Genomic DNA, 21,316 nt, shown 5'->3' on the forward strand with positions numbered 1-21,316 from the left:
GCCTGGTGGTGGGTATTGAGGAGGGCACGTTCTGCATGGAGCACTGGGTGTTGTGCACAAACAATGAATCATGGAACACTATATCTAAAACTAATGATGTAATGTATGGGGATTAACATAACAAAAAATTTTAAAAAAAAAGAGACAAAAAAAAAATCCTCTTTTTGGGGGAGGGGCAGGAAAAGGGCTGAAAATGATGGTGGGAATATCTTACTTTTATATCTTGGAGGATAGGCAAGCCTGAAGAACAATACACCTAGTCAAGTTTAGGAAAGGCCACCTACCAGAGACAGAGATTATTTACAGCAGGGCTTCTTAAACTTTAATGTACAGTTGAATCGCCTAGGGATCTTGTCAAAATTCAGATTATAATTCAGTAAGACTGGGGTGGAGCCTAAGAGTTTGCATTTCTAGCAAGCTCCCAGGGGAAGCTATGCTGCTTTGAGGTAGCAAGGATTTACAGTATTAAACATGAGCATTTAAAGCATTTTTATTAAATAAATAAACATAAATAAATAAATGCATTAGTGCTTCTCAACGTAGATATCTTCTGTGGGTTTATCAAAGACTCTAATTATGAAATTATCCTCTTTTTTACCCTTAGTTGATGGCAGTGAAGACTTATCTAAGATTAAGAGAGGGGATACAATGCTCAGTTCAAACCAATAATAACATATTCGAAAGCACAGTCATTGTTAGATGTCTATATTAATAGCAGGATAACGAAAGTACCCAAAAAGACTTTCTGTGATAGTAGAAGTGTTCTATATCTGAACTGTCCAGAATGGTAGCCACCAACCATCCATGGCAGTTAAGCATTTGAAATGTAACTAGTAAGACTACGGAGTAAGTTTTTAATCTTATTGAATTTAGTTAATTTTAATTTAATTTTAATTTAGCCACACATGGCTAGCGGCTACCATGATCATGAGAACTAAGAGCATCACTAAAAGATAACCAGATGTTGTTGCCTCTGGAACTGATGGTATAAGGGCATTTATGTACCTGAGCACCACAGGAGGTAGCTGATAACAGCCAAGGGATTTACTCCTCCCTTTTTCCAAAGTACAGTTCTCCTGCCAAGTCATCATCCACAGCAATAATGACTTGAAATAGAAAGCATATGCCACCAAGGAGCTCATCTTTGAGAAGTTATATATAATATCAACACACACACACACACACACACACACACACACACACACACGGGTTTTTAAAGGAGAAAATTTTAGTTGGAGCTCCAGCCACAGCCTTACTAACGTGTGACCTCTGGCAAGTCCCCTAACTTTTTTGATCGTCAGTTCCTAATTCTTTCTGTAAATCGGAACTGATGATAATACCTAGTGGGCAAGGGTGTTAGGAAGGTAAGTTCCTAAAGGGCATTCCAAGTTTGATAGTCGTATACAATGGCTAACTATTACTCACTGAAAGGGAAGTCAAATGCCATATTTAAAACAAAATCCAAGGAATCATCTAGACTCTTTTGTTGTAGTGCATTTGTTGCATGCACATAGCCTTGGAAATTTTATGTAATGGATATTTCAATCCTTCATATTGACGTAGTGGGATATAACTTTCAAGGAATAAGCATGCCAAATCCATTTGGGAGAATGATGGTAAGGGAGAAGTGCTTTATTTAGTAGTGTGGGCCTGGTAAGCATCCTCCCTGCTAAGATTATGCTGAAAATAAAGGAAATCGCAGACTGCTCATTTCCGTTGTACTGGTTGTAATCTTGTGGAAACTTCCTGTAAAAGGCAGTTATAGCATTAAAAGTAAACTGATTTCACACTCACCGGATACTACCAGACCAACAATTGCAGTCCTTTGGGAGAAAAATAAAATAGCATACTTATCCTTTATACTTTGTATTAGTTTGGAAGAACATGGAAACCCTAGTGATGGAGAAACAGACTCATGCCAGAGGCAAGGAAACTATTTAGAAACATGGTTACCATTTAGTAATTCCACTGAGAGGCAGAGCTCATTAGCCAAGAGACTGGTTACACTAAAAAAAAAAAAGAAAGAAAAAAAAAAAGAAAAAAGAAAAAAGAGAAAGAGAAAGGAAGAAAGAAAGAAAAAGAAAAAAGATTGTTCATTAAGCAAAGTACAGCATGAAAATAGACAATCCCCTTTGATCTAGGCACATTCTAGCTACAGTTTTAAAATTTTGAATTTTAAGACATCTGCTCGGGGTAATGTTTAGAAATGGAAATTTGAATATGTATTTTATGCACTGTTAGAACCTCACATGTTGGCACGACCATCTCCTCTTTTGGCTTTTCAAGTATACAAATCTCTGCTGAGAGCTTATTAGCACAAGGGATGGCGTGTCTGAAATGCTGAGCTGCTGTAGTGTTCAGGTCACAGTAAGAAGCTGGAGGAGGCTCTGAATTTCCATCACTGTGTCGGTCACTACAGCTTCATTTTTATACATATACGGGCTTTGCTATAATATTTCACTAGAAAAGCCTCCATTACTCAAAATGACTGCTGAAGAGAACACCAAAAATATATGAAATGGAGCCTCTGCCTTCAAGCCACTTAACATTTAACTGGGAAAACAAACATAAACTCAGAAAAAGTTGAGTAGAGATAGAGAATTATCAATACAAGGGTAAAATGGTAAAGGCAAAAAGAAAGGAATTTGAGAAGATAAAGTCTGAGTTCATCAGAAAGATGATCACTATGGACGGAGCGGTCTGGAAAGAGGGAGAACACCTTGAGTTGGAGTGCTACGTGCCATCTGCCCGGGCCTCCATGAGGATAGGCCACCTTTGCTGACCTTGTGAACCCTGGTCTGATACCTACCTAGAACCCAGAACCCACTTGTACCTTCCTAACTGTGATGATGTCCAACACTGGCAGTTACTTGGCACTTGTGCTGTTGGTGCATAAATACTTCTGATAATTAATCATCTATAACAAGTTTGTAAGTGGTTGTGGTTAATTCCTAAAATTGAGGACAAGAGTAATGAGAGCCACCTGTGAGCAGCAGCTAGCGTGACCGGCCTCTTTCCCACAGACCCACCTGAGAAAACACAACCAAGTAAATATAAGCACGCCCCTGCCCTGTTCACCCTGACATGACCATAGAATCTTTGACTGGTGTTCAATGGTAGCTATACCAACTGAATGGAGCTGGAACTTTGGGTGAAACTGTGATCTGCATCTGTATTTATCTTTTCACACAGCTTTTCAGGTCTTATTAGATCCACCTTCCCTGGCTGAACCAGCCCTTTGGCCTTGACCTGCCTTAGCCTATGATAGACGTTGGGCCACCCTTTTTTGTGGGCTTCTGGAATCGAGGTTCTTAGGTAGGGGTGTGTTCGGAGATAGGATGAAAAGTAGTTGCAGGGAAAAGGGGAGAAGGCTGTGAAGGGCTAAGAAGGACCAAGTACCTGGCATACTTCTGGAAAAGCAGATTTGTCAGTTCCATTACTGATCTGCTGATCCCAGTCTTGGGAGTGGGGCTAAGGAATCTGCATTAAGGCAGTTCTTGCACTGTATTAAAAAAAGTTTTTATTATAGAAAATTTCAAATGTGTGAAATAATAAAGAGAATATGCTCATTATCATTCCGTAGCCAATCTTGTTTCATCTCTATCCCTACCTACTTCTTCCCACTCCTCACCCTACTGAATTATTTTGAAACAAATCTCAGATATATCATCTCATCTGTAGATATTTCAGTATGTATTTCTAAAAGATGATGACTTAAAAAAAAAACACCACAACCACAACACTAATACTTTAAAAAACCCCTTATTATTATCAATCTTCAGTTAGTGTTTGCTTCCCCGATGATCTCAAATTTAAAAATATTTGTTCAAATCAGGATCCAAATAAGGTGTCCCACATTGCATTTGGTCACTCTGTCTCTTGTACTGGTAAAGGTACAGACACTGGGATAGAGCAGTGAGGCCTCTTGAGCTTAGGGTAGCTGCTGACAGTTGAGTTAGATTGGAAGACTCCTGGCCTTTGAACCTGAACGTAGGACCATTTCTAATTGTTTTACTGTAGAATTCTCTGTCCAGACCAAGACAATTTTCTAAAAAGCTGGTAAGATCTTCAACAACTGGGTGAGAGGTGAGGGCTGGAAATGCCCCCTTAAAAAGAAAGGCACAAAAGTGTCCTGCAAGTGGTATGGGGAATACTGGAGGCAAGGAACAGTTTGGTGCCTGTGTCTTGGTTATAGGAGTGGGAACAATCTCAAAAGCATGAATTTGGGCTATTGATCATATATTGCCCCTTTAGGTAAGTAATGTGTTTGAAAGTGGCCAGCACACAGCTCCTTGCACAGGACGGCCAAGATGGTTTCCATATCTTCTCCCAAGGCCTGTCATTGATCCCGTCCCTGATGCAGTTGAACCTCAAGCAGATGCATATTTCTTCAAAAGAAAAGGAGGCCTTTGCAAGTGACCCAACTTTCCTTGTACTTACTTAATCATAATGACTGAGAGCAATCATTTATGGATGGCTTGCTAAGGGCCAGGCCATGTGTCTAGCAAGAGTGGCACACAGAAGAAAACCCATAGTTATTCGTCGAATGAACAAACAAGGCTGAGTTTAACCTTCGGAACCACTGCCACCACCTTGTCATGGAGTGTACTATCATCTCTGTTTTACAAAATCAGAGTAAGAACCAGGATTTATTGGGCTCTTAATCTGTTCTAAGTGCTTCATGTATATTATTACCTCATGAATCGGCACAGCAGCTCTATGAATTAGGTACTATTCTCCCCATTTTCCACAGGCAGCGTTTGGGTAACTTGTCTAGAACACACAAATGATAACTGATGGGACTTGATTCAAATCTGAGAAGCCATAGTGGGTAGCAGTAGTAAGAAGGAGAGCAGGCCAGTACCAACACTCCCAGGTACAGGGTCTTCCCAGGAACTAGATAAAAAAACACAGGTTCAGGGGTAACAGAGGTAACCTCTGACTACCCCAGATCCCCTCACCTCTTCCAGCCACCAACACTGTCCCTTCCTCACTCTGAGTAAGGATAATGCTGCTGCCCAGGCAAGCTTTACATAAAGAAACCTCAGAAATCAATGGGCTGTTTTTTGGGGGCTGCCTGAGTGCTTTGGCTCCTTTATTCCTCATTTATTAAGCACCTACTCTGTGCAAAACAGGCTAGTGCCTGTGCTCTAGAAAGCAGCAATCCAGAAACCTGCTGGAGACGGTTGGCAGATGGGGAGTGCTGGCTAGTTTGGTAGTTTTTCCCACTTTCCTCTTCATCAGGAATTATTCTACCCCTCAAGGTGGCAGGAGCAGCAACCTTCACTCTCAGGTCACACAAACCTGAGAATGAAAAGAAAAGCACTGCACACAAAGCTAGACTGATAGCTAGGGAGATGCGTCAGAAACTTAGGATTCAGTCCCCAGGCCGGGTGGGTACAGACTGGCTTTCTAGGTAGAAAAGGGATAATAGAATTTGCAGAGCCAGGAGCCCTGAGTTCTCTAGTCCCGCAGACCCTGGACTCCCGGCTGAAACCCCAGCAGGTTTCTGTGCAAAAACCTTTCGAGATGAATGCATACATTGTCCTCTAACAATGCAAAAGTGACAGCTGCCTATTCAATAATGGTTCCGCCTCCGTTTAGAGCAGTTCGTGCCACAGAGGCATCTTCTGCGCTATAGTTATGCAACCTCACTCGCAGCGGGAGTTTTTTTCCTGTGCTTCTGGCTGCGCCAGATTCATGTAACACGCCTACTCTGGGCTTCAATGGAAGTCGTTCTCCATTAACAACCATTCTAGCTTTCGAAGATGAATGCCCTGCACAGCATACCCCTTGCACATTAAGAATCCAAGGTATTAAAACTAACTCTAACACACACACACACACACTCCCGCTGTACATGCAGCTAGGGGACTGCAGCAATGCAACCAGAGGGACAGCAGGCGGAGCTCTCTTTGTACGGTCCCTCCCTCTAACCCCACCAACTAAAAATGAACTCATGCCAGTTCCATTCTTTGCTCTGCAAGGAAAACACACACACACACACACACACACACGGCAAAACCGAGCAGCCTCCAATTTCCCCCTTGACCACACTGTCATTCTAGCCTCCTTGTTCTAACAACCCGGATATTCCAAAGCGAGTAACGGGGAGTAACGGGGAGTAGCGCGGCGCAACAATGCAACCTCCCAAGCAGCTCCCAGTGCAGCTCCCACCCCCGCCCCCTTTCGCAGCGTGCCAAGAGTTTGGAGCGCGCGCACGCACACTGTACACGGTGCCTGGCGTATCCCTCCGCCTCCCCCCTCCTTTCCCCGCTCTGTGGCTCGACAACGATTTGGGAAATGAAGGGAGGAGGGAACTACTTTCCTGAAACTTGCTATGCTGCACACGACTTCGAGTTGCAGTGATTCGCCCGGAGGCCGCAGCTTTTAGCCCTACCCACACGCCCTCACGGCCCGGGTACTGCGCTCGGCAACCGCACCCCGTGCCCGCTCTGGCCCCCGGGGGAGGCAGGCGGCCGGGAGAAGTCGCCAGGGACTACTTCGCCTCCTTCTCCCGTGGGCGCCCCCGGTTCGGGCAGCGGCGGCGGAAGGAGCGGGCGGCGTGAGCGCTTCCGCCGCCCCCCTCACGGCTCCCCTCTGGCGGGTGTGAGGAGCTGGCCCGCCGAGCTGCTGGTGGGCACTGGCTGGTGGGGGACCTGCGGCCGCTCTCCCGCTGCTTCCCGGGACCCTGTCTCCTGGGCGCGCCCGCTCTTCTCCGACCCGGGTGGGGGAGATCGGCTCGCCTGCCCTGGCCTCACACGCTCCCCGCCGCCCCCTCCTCCCCCTGCTGGAGGCGTCCCGACTGGAGCGTGTCTGGAGGAATCCGCCGCCGCGAGGCCCCTCGCCCGGTCCGGCTCGTGCCTGAGGACCGCTCCGGCCGCCTCCGGGCGCTAAGCGGGCAGCCGGCGGCGAGGTGGGAGATGGTGGGGTGGGCTCCGGTAGGACCGCGCCGCCGCCGCCCGGAGCCTGGGCTCGGCACCCTCCCGCCGGCCCCCACCGAACGCAGCTCTGCTTCCTCCTCGCCGCATCCCTGAGGGAAGCGCCGCCTCTGCTCCCGGGTTCTGCGCCCGCCCGCTCCTTCCTGGCCGGACCCCGCCGCGCTCCACCCCGGTGGCGGGAGGAGCAGCTCACCAGTCAGCCTTCGCAGCCCCTCTTCCCTTTTTCCTTTCCACCCACCCTCCCCGGCCTCCTCGGATCCCTTGGCTGGGCGCTGAGGCGGAGGAAGAGGCTGGGGTCGCCACGGCGGAGGTTGTTGCCGCCACCCCCCTGCGGGGGTGGCCGGGGTTCCCGGCTGGGGGGGCACCGTTCCGGGTGAGGCATCCACCATGGTGAGGCCCCTGAGCCGCTGCCCCCGCGCCCCCCCGGCCGCCGCTGCCTCCTGCCCCTCGGTGCTGCCGCTGCTCCTCCGCTTGCTGTTGCTCCTCCATCTCCAGATCGGATCGCGGTGAGGGAAAGATGAGCGAGGAGACGGCGACTTCTGACAACGAGTAAGCGCCTCATTGATCTTGATTAGTAACCCCCCCCCATCCTTCCGACCCCTCTGAGACTTGGGTGCCGGAAAGCTTGCAAGCTTGGAGAGTTCGGTGCATCTTGTTCTGGAGATAACATTTGATTTCTTTAGCCATTTAATGGCAGCACCCTCCACTGCCCCCCCCCCCGCATTTAGTTGCTTACTTCTGGGGGAGGGTATTGAGTGTTGGGGTGGGATGGCAATTGTACGTCCATGAGATGGAGTAATGTGGACGGATGGTGGCGGGGTAGAAATTACCTCTTTGCCTCGAAGACCCCCCCGGCCTGTTCTTTTTCACTTTAGCATACCGTAAGTCAACATACCCTGAATATCCATCCTGCTTCCTTTATAGCTATTTTACTTGGAAACTAACGTGTGGGAGCACCTCCTGCAGCAAACTGCTCTTGAATCTTAATTCGATGAGTCAGTGACTCTTAAATACCGATTAAACCTCCCCCCTCCCCCCCCTTTTAAACTTACGACCTGTAAGCTTCATGTAAAAAATGGAACTAGGGAGACATTTTTAGAATTTAATAACATGAAGGACACCTGGAGTGTGGGAGACGTTGAACTATTATATTTTACCTTTGCGAATGCTGGGCATGTCTTTATCAGGGGCATAGAATATTGAGTGTTAATAATTATCCTTCAGCTGTATTGAGAAACACCATTTACGTTGATTTATCAGTATTTACATGGCAGAATATGTTGATGACTTCATTCATTAACTTCTAGAGTGTCCTGGCTTAAGTTTTTATTTGGGCTGTTTGTTTTCCAAACGAAGTACGTTGCCTTTTAAATACTTTGTTTTAACGTAACGGCTGCCTGAAAGAATAATGGTGCGGTAACAGTTTTTACTGAGACCGCATTTAATTCCGTGCAGAATATTTGCATCCGTTCTCTTGTAATTAAGTTCAAGTTTTGTTTATCTTTGGAGGATTGGAAAGAGTTAAGAGAGTTAGGACTAGTCCTAGGATGCATTCCTTTAAATAAAGTGCATTCCTCGAGTCAGACCTTTTTGAGAGAACTTTAAAATCCAAAGCCTAGGCCTGTTTAACATAAAATAGCTTGAGAAATGCCAAGCAGCGTTTCTCCTCGAACCTCCACCCCCCTCCCCCCACCAGCACACTCTTCTGATGAGCGGGTGTGGGAGAAGGTAGATTGCTGCAGTGTCAGTGCAGTCTGGAAGCAGAAGTGGCCGCCATGTTCTCTCTCTTTTTGTGAATCGCCCTCATTTGCATAGCACACTCTTCATTCATAAAAAAATAATTAAACATCCATCACCTTGGACATTTTGAAAGGATTTTCCAGGACAAAAATTCAAAGCTTTGACTGTCTGTCTTCATGTAGATTTTTGAGTTCAGGAAGTAAGGAGAATTCGAAGTTATAGGTTAAATTCAAAAACATACGCACACACAAACAACTACCCCTGTTCTCAGAATGTTGACACAGTTATGTGGGAAATATCAGTTCGGGGAGGTGCTGGGATCACGTGATCGCCTCCATTCATAAAATACCTGGCTGTCCATTCACAGTGCAGTACACTGTCTCACTGCCTTCCGCAGATTAGACCTACTTTGAGAGAGATCAAGAAGTATCTCAGATAACCCTTAGTTAGGGGAAAAACTGCTAAAAATCCTGAACGGAAGGACGATAATTTTTACTGGCATCTTTTAAGAAAGTAGCCTGGATCAAAATGTCAAATTCTGTTTTTAGAGATGGGAAAAGACTAATTACCATATTTAAAGTAAAATATTAATATTTCCTTTCTGGATACATCTAATAGAAAAACAAATGAGGGAACGTGAATTGACACATGCGTAAAATATATTGTTTCTAAATGGGCTCTTTTTCTAATACTTGCTATGGACAGATTAAGAATGCAAATTTTTCATGTAGTGATATTGGTGGATGATACTGCTGTTACACTGAAAATGAGTAAGAATTCCCAGTACTTTAATCCCAAAGATGTTGATATTTGAGACACCAAAAGGCAAGTTGGGAGGGTTGCCTTTTTTTTTTTTAATTTAAAAAAATTAAAAGTTGTTGATGTAGGACAACTTGGAAATTACCTCACTCACCCAGACCTTTAGAATTCTGTTTTCATAAATTTATCCTGCATTATTAATAAGTTATTCCCTAGAGGCTCTGTTATATTAGTTTTGGTAGAACAGAAAAAAATGTTTTAGCATATATATATTTTTTATGAGATGTTAACACTTCATGGGGACAGAACTCTTAGGGGTTTTATTAAAAAAAATTTTTTTTTTTTAATTCTAGGAAGTGATGTGTTCATCTGGTAATCAGTTTTATTAGAGCCAACATTGTACATTAGCTAAGCAAAAAGTGTGAACTTTGGAATATAGTTTTTATTCCAATAATTTATCTTATCTTTAATATTTAATGTTTTGAAACAGTAGTTTATTACTTATCATTGTATATAGTATGAAGAAACAAAAGATATATGTATGTTATGGCAGATGCCCTTAAAGCCTCAGCATTGTAAGACTCCTCTGTAATACGGATTTTATCTGGGCCTTAAATATATTTTTTTTCTACCTTCTTTTCTCCTTTTTTAGAAGCCATAATCAATAGGAATTTATTTACATTAGACACTGTTCTTAACACTTAAATGTTTTTTCACCTGATTTCAACCTTTAAAAGAGTGAAAATCACCAATATTTTGGGAAACCATTAACTTTCTAGGTAACCATTGTGAAAAATCGAGTGAGGCCTTTAGAGGCCTCATTTTGAAATCCTCTAATATATGCTCTATTATTTGAAATTAGAGTTCTGTTTGGAGAAATAGCTCTCAAAAGTTGATTGTGAGTGTATATTTAATCAATAATTAAGAATCTATTATGTGTAAGAGTTTATTTTATGCAGTGCCAAGTTTGAGGAAGGGTTGGTAAAAGTCTACTTTTCTTTTCCATCCTTCAGTAATAACTGGAACTGATTTAAAGTGTCATTAAAAAAAAAAACAAAAAACTTTCCTCCTTGCAAAAGTAGTAATTTCAGATAATGTACAAAATAGTCCTTAAAGGGAGTAAGTAATAACTATTTGTGTATCTGTTACTCAGATAACAAGTCTTAACATTTGATATACTATAATCAAACCTCTCCTATGATGTTGATGTAGAATCTTATTCATTTATTGGATTTTTACTATGTGCCATGCACTATGATGATTTTTTTCTGTATTATTTTATGTATATACATGTATTCTTTATAGAGTGGAATTGCATAGTAGAAACTTCATACCCAAATATATTGTGACCCTTTTCCTATGTCATTAAATATTTCCTAGAACATAGTTTTTAATGGCTACATTATGGTTCAGTGTATAACATACATTAGTTTTAACCAGTCTACTATCGTTGGATAATCTTTTATTCCTGAACGGTGCTGCGTTTGATCCTGAGTTCTGTCCTCATCCAAATCTTTTACTCTTTCCTTAAGATACTCTAGGAATGGAGTTAAAGGAGATGCAAACTTTAAGTTGTTCTTTCTGCTACATTGCCCTCTAGAAAAGGAAAACTCACATGAGAGTGCTTATGTCTTGAAATATCTGTCCAGTTCTCTTTGAAAACATTTTTGCCAATTTTGAAGGTGGAAATGAGATCTTGTTCCTATTTTTAAAATGTGCTGGGTGGTAAAATAAAATTGATTAAAAAAAACCCCAAAACTTGTTAGGTTGTTTTGGGCAACCAGACTGTTTTTAAATATCATATTACAAATAGAATTAAAGTGATCGTACAGAAGTTTTGCAGATAGTTTACTTAACTCTTATCAATTCTTATGTAGTATGGTGTAATGTAAAGAGCATTGGACTTGGAATTGGGAGATGCCTTTCTGTCCCAGCTGTCACTAATTATTCTGTGATTCTGGACAAGTACAGCCTCTGTGGGCCTCAGTTTGCTCATTTCATTAGAGCAATTTGAACTAAGCATCGTTATAGGCCCTTCCTGTACTAAATTACCCTAAAATAATACAGTGATAGGCACATTACAAGTCACTAGACTTGTAACGTGTATTTGTTAATCAATTATTTTTTTTGGTTAATTTTATTATATTGTTGTTTTTGACATATTTAAGCAAATGAAAGACTTCCAGTAGAGATCTGGTAGGATACTGAAGTAAAAGCATGAATTTTGAAGAGCCAAGATAAAAAATTTGGAGACAATTGGTAGTACATTCATAATCTTCTAAGGTTTTATTATTTTGGGCTTAATAGCCATATGTCTTTGATAATATATATACCTCACAGATGGAGAACTTTGTACTGCTCTTTTTTTTTTTTCTTTTAAATAAATATGGCCTCTGGATGAATAAGAGAACAAAAGGCTATTGGGCTTAAACACCAACTTGAGTAGTTCTAAAAGGAATACACTAACAAGAGACCAGCTCTCATGCTTTACTTAATGGCTAAGAAGTGTCAAAAGTAAGTCTTTTCATTTGGTTATTCATACTAATCATATTAACCTAAGATGAAGGGATAATTTTACACTTAGTGTAAGAAGTTAACACAGATAATGAATTTTTTCATCCTTTAATAGTTAGATTTAATTCACTATTTATGACAAGTTTTATGTCTTAGCTGCATCTCATTTTAGAGTCGAGAGCCAGTCATTACAAATCCCTGAGATGTTTTTGTGGCACTCAGAATGGTTTGAAATGAAAAAGATCTATTCATGTATTTCTGTTTAAACGTAGTTCATTATTTTTGTTAAAGCATAGTTCATTAGTAATGGATCTTAGACTGAGGTGTTAAATTGCTTCCGACATAGGGTTCTTAGAATTAAGAGTGTTTTTACTAATCTCTAATTGAAACTTGTTTACATTCATAATTGAAGGAAATTCCAACAAACCATAGCAGCATTAGAGATACCTGTGACAGCAGTTAGTTTCCTAGGGCTGCTGTAATGTGACAAAGTACCACAAACTGGATAGCTTAAAACAACAGAAATTTATTGTTTCAATTTTGGAGGTTGGAAGTCCAAAATCAAGGTATTGGCAGGGCCATGTTCCCATTAAACCGGTAGGGGAATCCTTCCTTGTCTTTTCCTGGCTTCTGGTGGTTGATGGCAGTCTTTGGCATTTTTGGCTTGCAGCTGCCTGATTCCATTTTCTGCGTTCATCATCACGTGATGTTCTGCCTGTGTGTCTCTGTGTCTTCAAGCAGCCATGTGACACCAGTCTTACTGGATTAGGTCTCCTCTACTCCAGTATGACCCCCTCTAAATAAATTACACTTGTAGTGACCCTATTTACAAGTAAGGTCATGTTCTGAGGTAGAGGGTTAGAACTCAACATGTTTTTTTAGAGGGATACTGTTCAACCTATAACACCAATATAAGTCAGATTTTTTTTCTTATAGTACAGTTGCTGTTCATTTGTTACAGATTTATTGAAATAATGCTTTGAGTCATCACTACTTTGAAGTTATAGTAGGGATGCCTTGCTGGCTCATTGAGTAGAACAGGCGATTCTTGATCTCAGGGTTGTGAGTTCAAGCCCCTTGTTGGCTGTAAAGCTTACTTAAAAATAAATAAATAAATGAAGTTATGGTTATTAAACCATTGGGAGAGCTCCTATGTATCTTAATGTTAATAAAGCACGGATATTACTATGTCAAAATTAAAAATATTTTGATAGTTATTTCAGTATAATTGATTCTTTTATAATCCTATGTATTTTGTTTTAGACCTTTAATATTATTCTGAGAAGGGGGATATAGCCTTCATCAGACGGCCAAAGAAGTCTATTGGCACAAAAGGTTAAAATCTCCTGCTATAGACAGAGGCCCAGAAGGCTGAACTCAAAGATAGAGTTTATAAAATTGGAAGATTAAGAAACATGAATGGTAAAATGAACAAGTCCAACATACAGCTAACAGTTCCAAAAGAAGAGATCATGGAGGAGAGGAAATATTCAGAGATAATGGCTGAGAATTTTCAAGAAGTAGCAAATCAAACCCAATTCAGCGAACTAACTACGAAACAAAGCCTCATAGTCAAACTGGGTTTATCTTGAGATTTCATGAATGCATCAACATGAGAAAATTGATGTAGTTTTATCACATTTGAAGATTAAGGAAGAGAAATAATACAATCTTAAATGCCAGAAGTGCAGTATTGTCATTCATTCTCTGCCCATAATATGGAAGTAAATGTTTATGATTTATAGATTTATAGTATGTGTTCATAAATGTAGATTTATATTACTTTTCTCCTTCCTAGAATTTTAGACTTAATATTTCTCATTTAAAAAGAGGGTATTAGGGGCACCTGGGTGGCTCAGTCATTGGGTATCTGCCTTCGGCTCAGGTCATGATCCCGGGGTCCTGGGATCGAGCCCCACATCGGGCTCCCTGCTCAGCGGGAAGCCTCCTTCTCCCTCTCCCATTCCCCCTGCTTGTGTTCCCTCTCTCACTGTGTCTCTCTCTGTCAAATAAATAAAATCTTAAAAAAAATAAATAAAAATAAAAAGAGGGTATTGGATTTGGTCAACTTCAGGATAGCTTTTAGTATAAGAGTTCTAGAATCCTAAGTAATGTTCTTTGTACTTCTGAAATCCCCATTTAATATATCATTTCTGTTACTTATAAATGTAGGATTGACTGGTGGAAATTACCTTGTGTCTGAAACTTTTGAATTATCTTAGAAGGCATTTTCTTTCTACATTTAGAAGGCAAAGAATAAGCTTTAGTGAATTCAAGAGTAATTGAAAATTAAATTTTAATATAATACCAGTTTTACAATTTTATTTTTAAATTGTATGTGTATAACAGGGATTATAGTTTAGATAAAGGCCATTATGATTTGGAATGTAGACTGTAATTGTTTTCCTAGAAATATTTATAATGATACTCTTACATATGATTAGATGCATCTTGTTTGTTCACCTGATTAGAGATTATTTTAACAAATACAATTTTTGGCTTCTCTATATTAGTATCCTGTAGTAGGATTACATAAATTTAGATGGAATTTAGTGAATTGTGGTTTTTCTGATACCACTTTATCAAAGTTAACATAACTTACCATATCAGAATGTTTAATTTGGCGTAAAGTCACCAAACTTTGTTGTTGTTGTTGTGAATCACATTGACTTTTTGAGTTTGGAATTAGGGGTCAATTTTGGGTTTGCTCTCTTAATGATATGTAAAAGCATTTCAGAATTTTAGTTGCCTGAATTATATATACGGATTTCTTAGTTTTTCAGGACAGATACCATTAGTAACTTTTTCTTCAAGAATTTCAGTGCAGTGACATTTGAGTGTCTACTAGGTACTTGACATTTCCTTAGCCCTGGAGATGCAAAGATAAGTAAAACCTGATAACTGCGTTCACTATCCAACAAGGGAACTAGATCCCTCTGAAATGTGATGTGTGTCTGTATATGAAGTTCTTCAAGGCTCAAGGAGAAAGTGATTATGCCTGGCTGTGGATGGCAGTGTGGGAGTTGTGTGAAGGAAGGCTTCAGAAAAGAGGTCGAATATTAGGAGTCAGCCAGAGATAAGGATAATGGAAAGGGAAAAGGCATTTCAAGAAGGGAGGGTAAAAACGAAACAAGAACAAGCATGAACGGAGAAATGGAAAGTTGGGAGAAAAGCAGTAATTTTTTGGATACACTTATTTGCAGGAGTGGTGGGGGGAGAACATTATATCAAAAACTAATGATGTACTATACCTTGGGTAATTGAATTTAAATTAAAGAATAAGAACGTTGGAGACAATTGTGAGAAGTCTGAATTTGTGCTTAAGTTGTATCAGCAACCTTGGGGCAAGGGTGCTGGCTAGCCCTGGAGTATGACACCCACAAGATGAATGTGGAAGAAGCTCCTGAAAATCAGTTTTTCTTTTCTTTTAAAAGATTTTATTTATATGACAGAGAGAGACAGCGAGAGATGGAACACAAGCAGGGGGAGTGGGAGTGGGAGAGGGAGAAGCAGGCTTCCCACTGAGCAGGGAGCCTGATGCGGGGCTGGATCCCAGGGTCCTGGGATAGAGCTCCCCCATCGGGTTCTCTGGAGCCTGCTTCTCCCTCTCCCTCTGCCCGCTGCTCCCCCTGCTTATGCTTGCACGAGCGCTCTCTCTGTCAAATAAATTAAAAAAAAAAAAACAAAAGACCTGAGCTGAGATCAAGAGTCGGATGCTCAACCAACTGAGCCACCCAGGTGCCCCGAAAGTCAGTCTTTCTTGACAAGATGAGAAAATTTATTTTAATTGGTCAGTGATAACAATTTTGAACAGAGTCCTCATTAATTTTTCAGATAATGCACTGAGTTCAAAGAAAATATGTTCTTTGAGCTACCCTCCTTCACTCCCAACTTCAAGTCTTAGGTCAGTAAGGATACTTAATGAGAAGCACCAGTTTAAGTCTTTATCATGTAGGCAGTGCAGAACTACTAATTTAAGTGAGGGAGTGATATCAGATTTGTGTAGAAAGCTGAATACTGGGATTCACTGGGACAGTTGATTGAAGGGAGAAGAAGATGAACTACAAATAATGAGGAAGATGTAATAATCAAGGCAAAACAGCTGGAAGTAGTGCATTTGGAACTGTTGGGGATGAATTTGTGGGGCAGTTCAGATGTCCAGATGATTCCTTGACTGGATGTGAAGGAATGAGTAGGAGGAGTGTGGGACGACTTCAGCATTTTAAATTTGGGCCTCTGTGATGCTTTTAAATGGAGTGGGAAGAGGCAGAGGTTTTTAATGGGAGAACATCTCAGTTTTGGCTTTTTAAAGCTTGCCTACCTGTAGGTATCAAGGTAGACGATGTCTTATAAGGTGTTTTAAATATAGGTTTGGTGTGCCCAAAGAAGGTTGAGAGGGTAGAGTTAGAGGTAATGTCTTCGGCATATGTAATATTTGAACCAGGGGAAATTGCCCAAGAAGAATATTAAGTAGTAGTGGGAGGATGAATAGTGAGAAACAGCAATGTTTTTAAGAGACACTAAAAATTCTTTTTTATTATTTTTATTATTTTTATTTTTTTCAAAGATTTTATTTATTTATTTGACAGAGAGAGACACAGCGAGAGAGGGAACACAAGCAGGGGGAGGGGAAGAGGGAGAAGCAGGCTTCCTGCGGAGCAGGGAGCCCGATGCAGGGCTGGATCCCAGGATCCTGGGATCATGACCTGAGCCGAAGGCAGACGCTTAACGACTGAGCCACCCAGGCGCCCTGAGACACTAAAAATTCTTGATAGGTAAGAGAGTTTAGAGGAAAGGTATTAAAGACAAAACAGGAAGTAATGAAGTAGAGACAGCAAAGAGTAAGGTTATACACATTCAGGGGAAATTGGGAGTTGAGATTGTTGAGGTGATGTTAATAGTGGAGAGGAAGAGAAAAAAACATTTTTTTAGAAAGATTTTATTTATTTATTTGACAGAGGCACAGCGAGAGAGGGGACACAAGCAGGGGGACTGGGAGAAGGAGAAGCAGGCTTCCCGCTGAGCAGGGAGCCCGATGCAGGGCTCAATCCCAGGACCCTGGGATCATGACCTGAGCTGAAGGCAGACGCTTAACGACTGAGCCACCCAGGCGCCACCCAGGTGCCCTGAGAAAAAAGGAAAGGTTGGGTAAAAGGTAGAACAAAGTCTAGGAAAGAGAAGTCTATCAGACTTTTATTGTTTGTCATACGCTGTGCTAGATTTAATCCTTCTAATGACCATGGGAGCTAAGTATTATCCATAGTTTACAGAGGAGATAACTGAGACTTAAGAGTGGCTTAGTAACTTGCCCATAGCCACAAAAGGGAATAAGTGGTAGAACGGAGATCCAAATGTCATTGCATTTGTACCATACTGTATGCCATACAATTAATGGCCAGACTTGATTTTAAAGAAAAAAGGTTGAAGTGATATGGAGACACATAGAACTGACGGCTGTTTTAAGGGACTGTAAGTTTTGGTAAAGTTAAAGAGCATGTAGAATAGAAGTGGGAAAAATCGAAAGATACTGATCAGAGAACATAGACTCCAGAGTAATGACAGATGAGAGAATATTAAAGTAGAAAAGGTTGTTGGAGTAGAGGAGCCAGAATCTGCTAGGAGATTTATGAAAAAAGGTCAACAATATTTAAGTTGCTAGGTTGGATGGTACCAGGAGTTGAGGTGGAAAGGAATCTTGAGCCAGCACCAATGTATTTAATGTGTGTGTGGATTGAGTGACTTAGAGTGGAAATATGAATGCTGACATCTGCCTCTACTATTTGAAGAGACTGGAATTAGGATTTTGGAATTGGAAGTTGAAGATGGAGGGTGCCAGCGGGAGGAGGATAAGAGAGGGAAAGGTTTAGCTGGGAAGAGTTGAGAGTATTGGAAATGATAGGATCTCATGTAATAATGGTCCTAAGGAATGAGGGATGTTGGGAATTAGGGATGTTGGGAGTTAGAGAAAGGAAGATAGACATGTGAATAAATTTTCTAGATTGGGATTTTATTGAGAACTTTAAGGTTTTCTGAGGGACTAACCAAGATGGTGACTGATACTGTATGGTTTTATCCAGATACATTATACTGTCTTTGGCAGAAGGTTTTGTATTTTGGGGGGTACTCTAGTCTTAATGTAATCAGAAAGTCCTTTTCAAAACAAAATTCACTAATTACATTTCTATGATTAACTTGGTGTTCAGAATTAACATGGTCCTGCAGTTACTGGTGACTGCCACATTAAGACTGTGGCAAATCACATAACATGTCTTTGTGCTTGATTCTCCATCTGTAAAACCAGGATAATATGTCACTACTTCAAGGGATGTTAAGGTAAAGTAACCTCCTTCTCCCCCCAACATTTTTTGATTAGAGATAAGAGAATATTAAAAAGAACTTTTAGTTCTTGAGAAGAAAGGTACTATGTTCATGAAGTAATCAGTGCTCATTTTCATTTAGCCTAAGGTAGGGTTACTTTTAAAAGAGGATTATTGACTTGTTGGAAAAATTGTATTTCAAATTAAATGTTAAAGAAGCAGCTTTTTGTAAAAACTTAAAATCTAAAAATTCCAACAAGCAAAAAATAACAAATCTATGTTGTGAACGTTTTCTTTTATGTTCTGAGCAAAGAATGTGAGAAGAGGTAGCTAGATTAGTAACTAGTGTTGGACAGGACGCAAGGCAAACACCTGGCTCCAGCCAGTTTTTTGTCTGATACTTAATACAACTAATTATATAAGGAGTGTATTTCTAGAGTTTGCTAATTAAAGCAATTTTAATACCTGAGTACATTTTGGAAGTATATTGACATCTGTCATCTTCAGTGGAAAAAGTCATCTTTCTCAGAAAAATATCATTATATGGAAGGCATAAAATCTATTTTTGTGGGAGAGAAGGTAGAGAGGAAGTTTTTTTTCAGCTTATTAAAATTTAGACATTTACTTTTTTGCAGCTATAATCAAACTAAGATTTCTACTTAATAGGTGAGATGGGCTAAATCTGCTAGTTAGCATTTCATTGCTCTGGATTTAGTCTGTTAACTTTAATTTGGGCAGGTAAAGGTCTGTAAACTTATGTTCATTTTAGTCACCAACAATGAAAGCAAAAATCTGTTTACACTTTCGTGTAGCCTGATTAGCTTATTATTCTGAAACTGTAATTTGTTAATTAAAAAATTGTTGCTTTAGATACATAATTACTGAAACTTGATTTAGGAATGAATTTGAAGTCTATGAATCAAGATCTTGAATGAACATAAATCAGGAACTTAAAAATATGATGATGAAAATTATATATACTTTTTCTCTTAAGAATTATTTAATCCAAAAACCCAAACTTACTTAACTTAGTAAAAGTTAAGAACATATGCCAAATAACTTTAGTAAGTATATCAAATTAAGATATTCTTCAACTCCATATTTTGATCACCTTAAAAAGAAAGGGGAGAGACACAAATGAATAAGACAAGCTAGCCTATAACCACCTTAGTTTTCCTTAGCAGTTTTTCGTCTCACTGCTTCAGGAAAGAGCAAACTTAGCTTCTAAGTGAGCCAAAAGAAAAATAATTTAACCTGAAGTTATATAGACCCTATTGCTGTCCAGTCTGAACCTGTATCATGTGTACAAGGTCACAGCATACACCACATAAAAGTAGTTTGACTTATAATTACTGGCTAACTTTGAGTCCCATTTTTGCATTTACCTTGTCTCAAATCAATTTAACTAGATAGGAGGAGGAAAACAGTGAAACTGAACTAAATTCTTTTAATTGAGTGGTATGGTCTGAATATTTGTGTCCTCCTGGGAACCCATGTTGAAATCCTAACCCTCAAAGATGATATTAGGAGGTGGGGAGGTGGGGTCTTTGGCAGGTGCTTAAATCTTGAGGGTGGAGCCCTCCTTGAATGGGATTAGTGCCTTCAGAGGCTCCAGAGAGAGGCTTTGGAGAGATCCTAGCCCCTTCTACTATGTGAGGGCACAAGAGAAAAGGCCTCAGCTGTGAACCAGGAAGAAGGCCCTCAGCCGACCGACCATCCTGGCGCCTTGATCTAGGACTTCCCGGCCTCCAGAACTGCTAAGAAATAAATTTCTCTTGTTTATAAGCTACCCAGTCTGTGGAGTTTTGTTATAGAAGCCTGAATGGACTAAGACACTGACTTTTCTTTGTTTTGGGGAGGACAAGGAGCAATAATTACCTCAAAGAAAGAAAGAAAAAAATCACAATTTTCAGTTGCTTTTAGTTCCATACAATATAATTTTTATTTGTTTTAACAGTGTATGTATAAATGTTTATTCATTTTCACCTAATATCCTAAAAGAATTTCTGTGCTTATGCATAGTTTTTTTAGTAATTATTATAATTTTAATGCTTGTAATATTTCATCAAGTTGTACTATAAGTTTACACAGCTATTATCTTATTAGTGAAAACTTGGTTTCCAGCTCTTCGCCTTAATAAGTAAATAACATTGTAATGAGCATTTTTTTTTTTGCATATAATTGTTTTTTTTTTTTCTTTTCAATTTCTTAGGATGAATTTACAGGAGGGAGATAACTATGTCAAGGAGTATTAAGTTTTTTTTTAAATTATTGATATGAATTGCTGCTTCCAAAAATTCATATTTTTTTTTACTACTGTGGATTATTTATAAATGAAATTCATTCTCAGATTTCTTAGATTCAGTTTTTGTTTTTTCTTTTTACTATCTTGCAGTTTTTTTGTATAGCTCCCAGCACATAATTGACAACGAATATTTGAGTGATTATCAGCATTGTCTTAAAATTATCTTATGGATTTAGTCTTCAGAGCAACCATTTTATTTTTTTCCTTTTTGAATATTTTTTAAATTTTATTTTATTATGTTAGTCACCATACATTACATCATTAGTTTTTGATGTAGTGTTCCATGATTCATTGTTTGCGTATAACACCCAGTGCTCCATTCAATACGCAGAGCAACCATTTTAAATGTTGTTACAATTACTATGCTTCCATTTACAAAGATGAGGAAACGGAGGCTTAGCAAAAAGTTAAGGAACTTGGCAAAGATTATATCACTTTGTGCCCACCCCCTATTCTGTATAAAACCATAATGCTGGTCAAGACTTTGTAGTTAAAAATGCCATCTTATGAACTACAGTGTATAAGGGATGTTGTCCTCCAAGGATGCATCTATTGGTACTAAAGATTTACATTTATGTTCAGCTTATTATTTCATGAAAATAAGAGATAATAACTGAAAAGCATAGAAATCCTCAGGGGAGTGCATTTCAAGGTCGAGTTGTGAGGAATTTCAGGGGAATTCAGATTAGAATTGCTGTAGCTAGATATTAGATAGTAAGTGTTACATCCTTGCTTCTTAG

At 40.0% G+C, this 21,316-nt stretch overlaps 1 protein-coding gene across 2 annotated transcripts in view; it reads left to right on the plus strand.

Moving 5' to 3' along the window:
• Positions 1-6,750: 6,750 nt before the first annotated feature.
• The window catches only part of SPRED1 (sprouty related EVH1 domain containing 1), a 119,926-nt gene continuing 105,360 nt past the window's right edge, over positions 6,751-21,316 (plus strand). For both annotated transcript variants that reach the window (XM_032417771.1, XM_032417772.1), the window contains exon 1: positions 6,751-7,490. In XM_032417771.1, the coding sequence (XP_032273662.1) occupies positions 7,459-7,490 (32 nt within the window). In that variant the 5' untranslated portion in view covers positions 6,751-7,458. The remainder of the gene's footprint in view (positions 7,491-21,316) is intronic.

The sequence above is a fragment of the Phoca vitulina genome, unplaced genomic scaffold (assembly GCF_004348235.1).
Source record: "Phoca vitulina isolate PV1807 unplaced genomic scaffold, GSC_HSeal_1.0 scaffold20, whole genome shotgun sequence".
NCBI classification, from domain to species: Eukaryota; Metazoa; Chordata; class Mammalia; order Carnivora; family Phocidae; genus Phoca; species Phoca vitulina.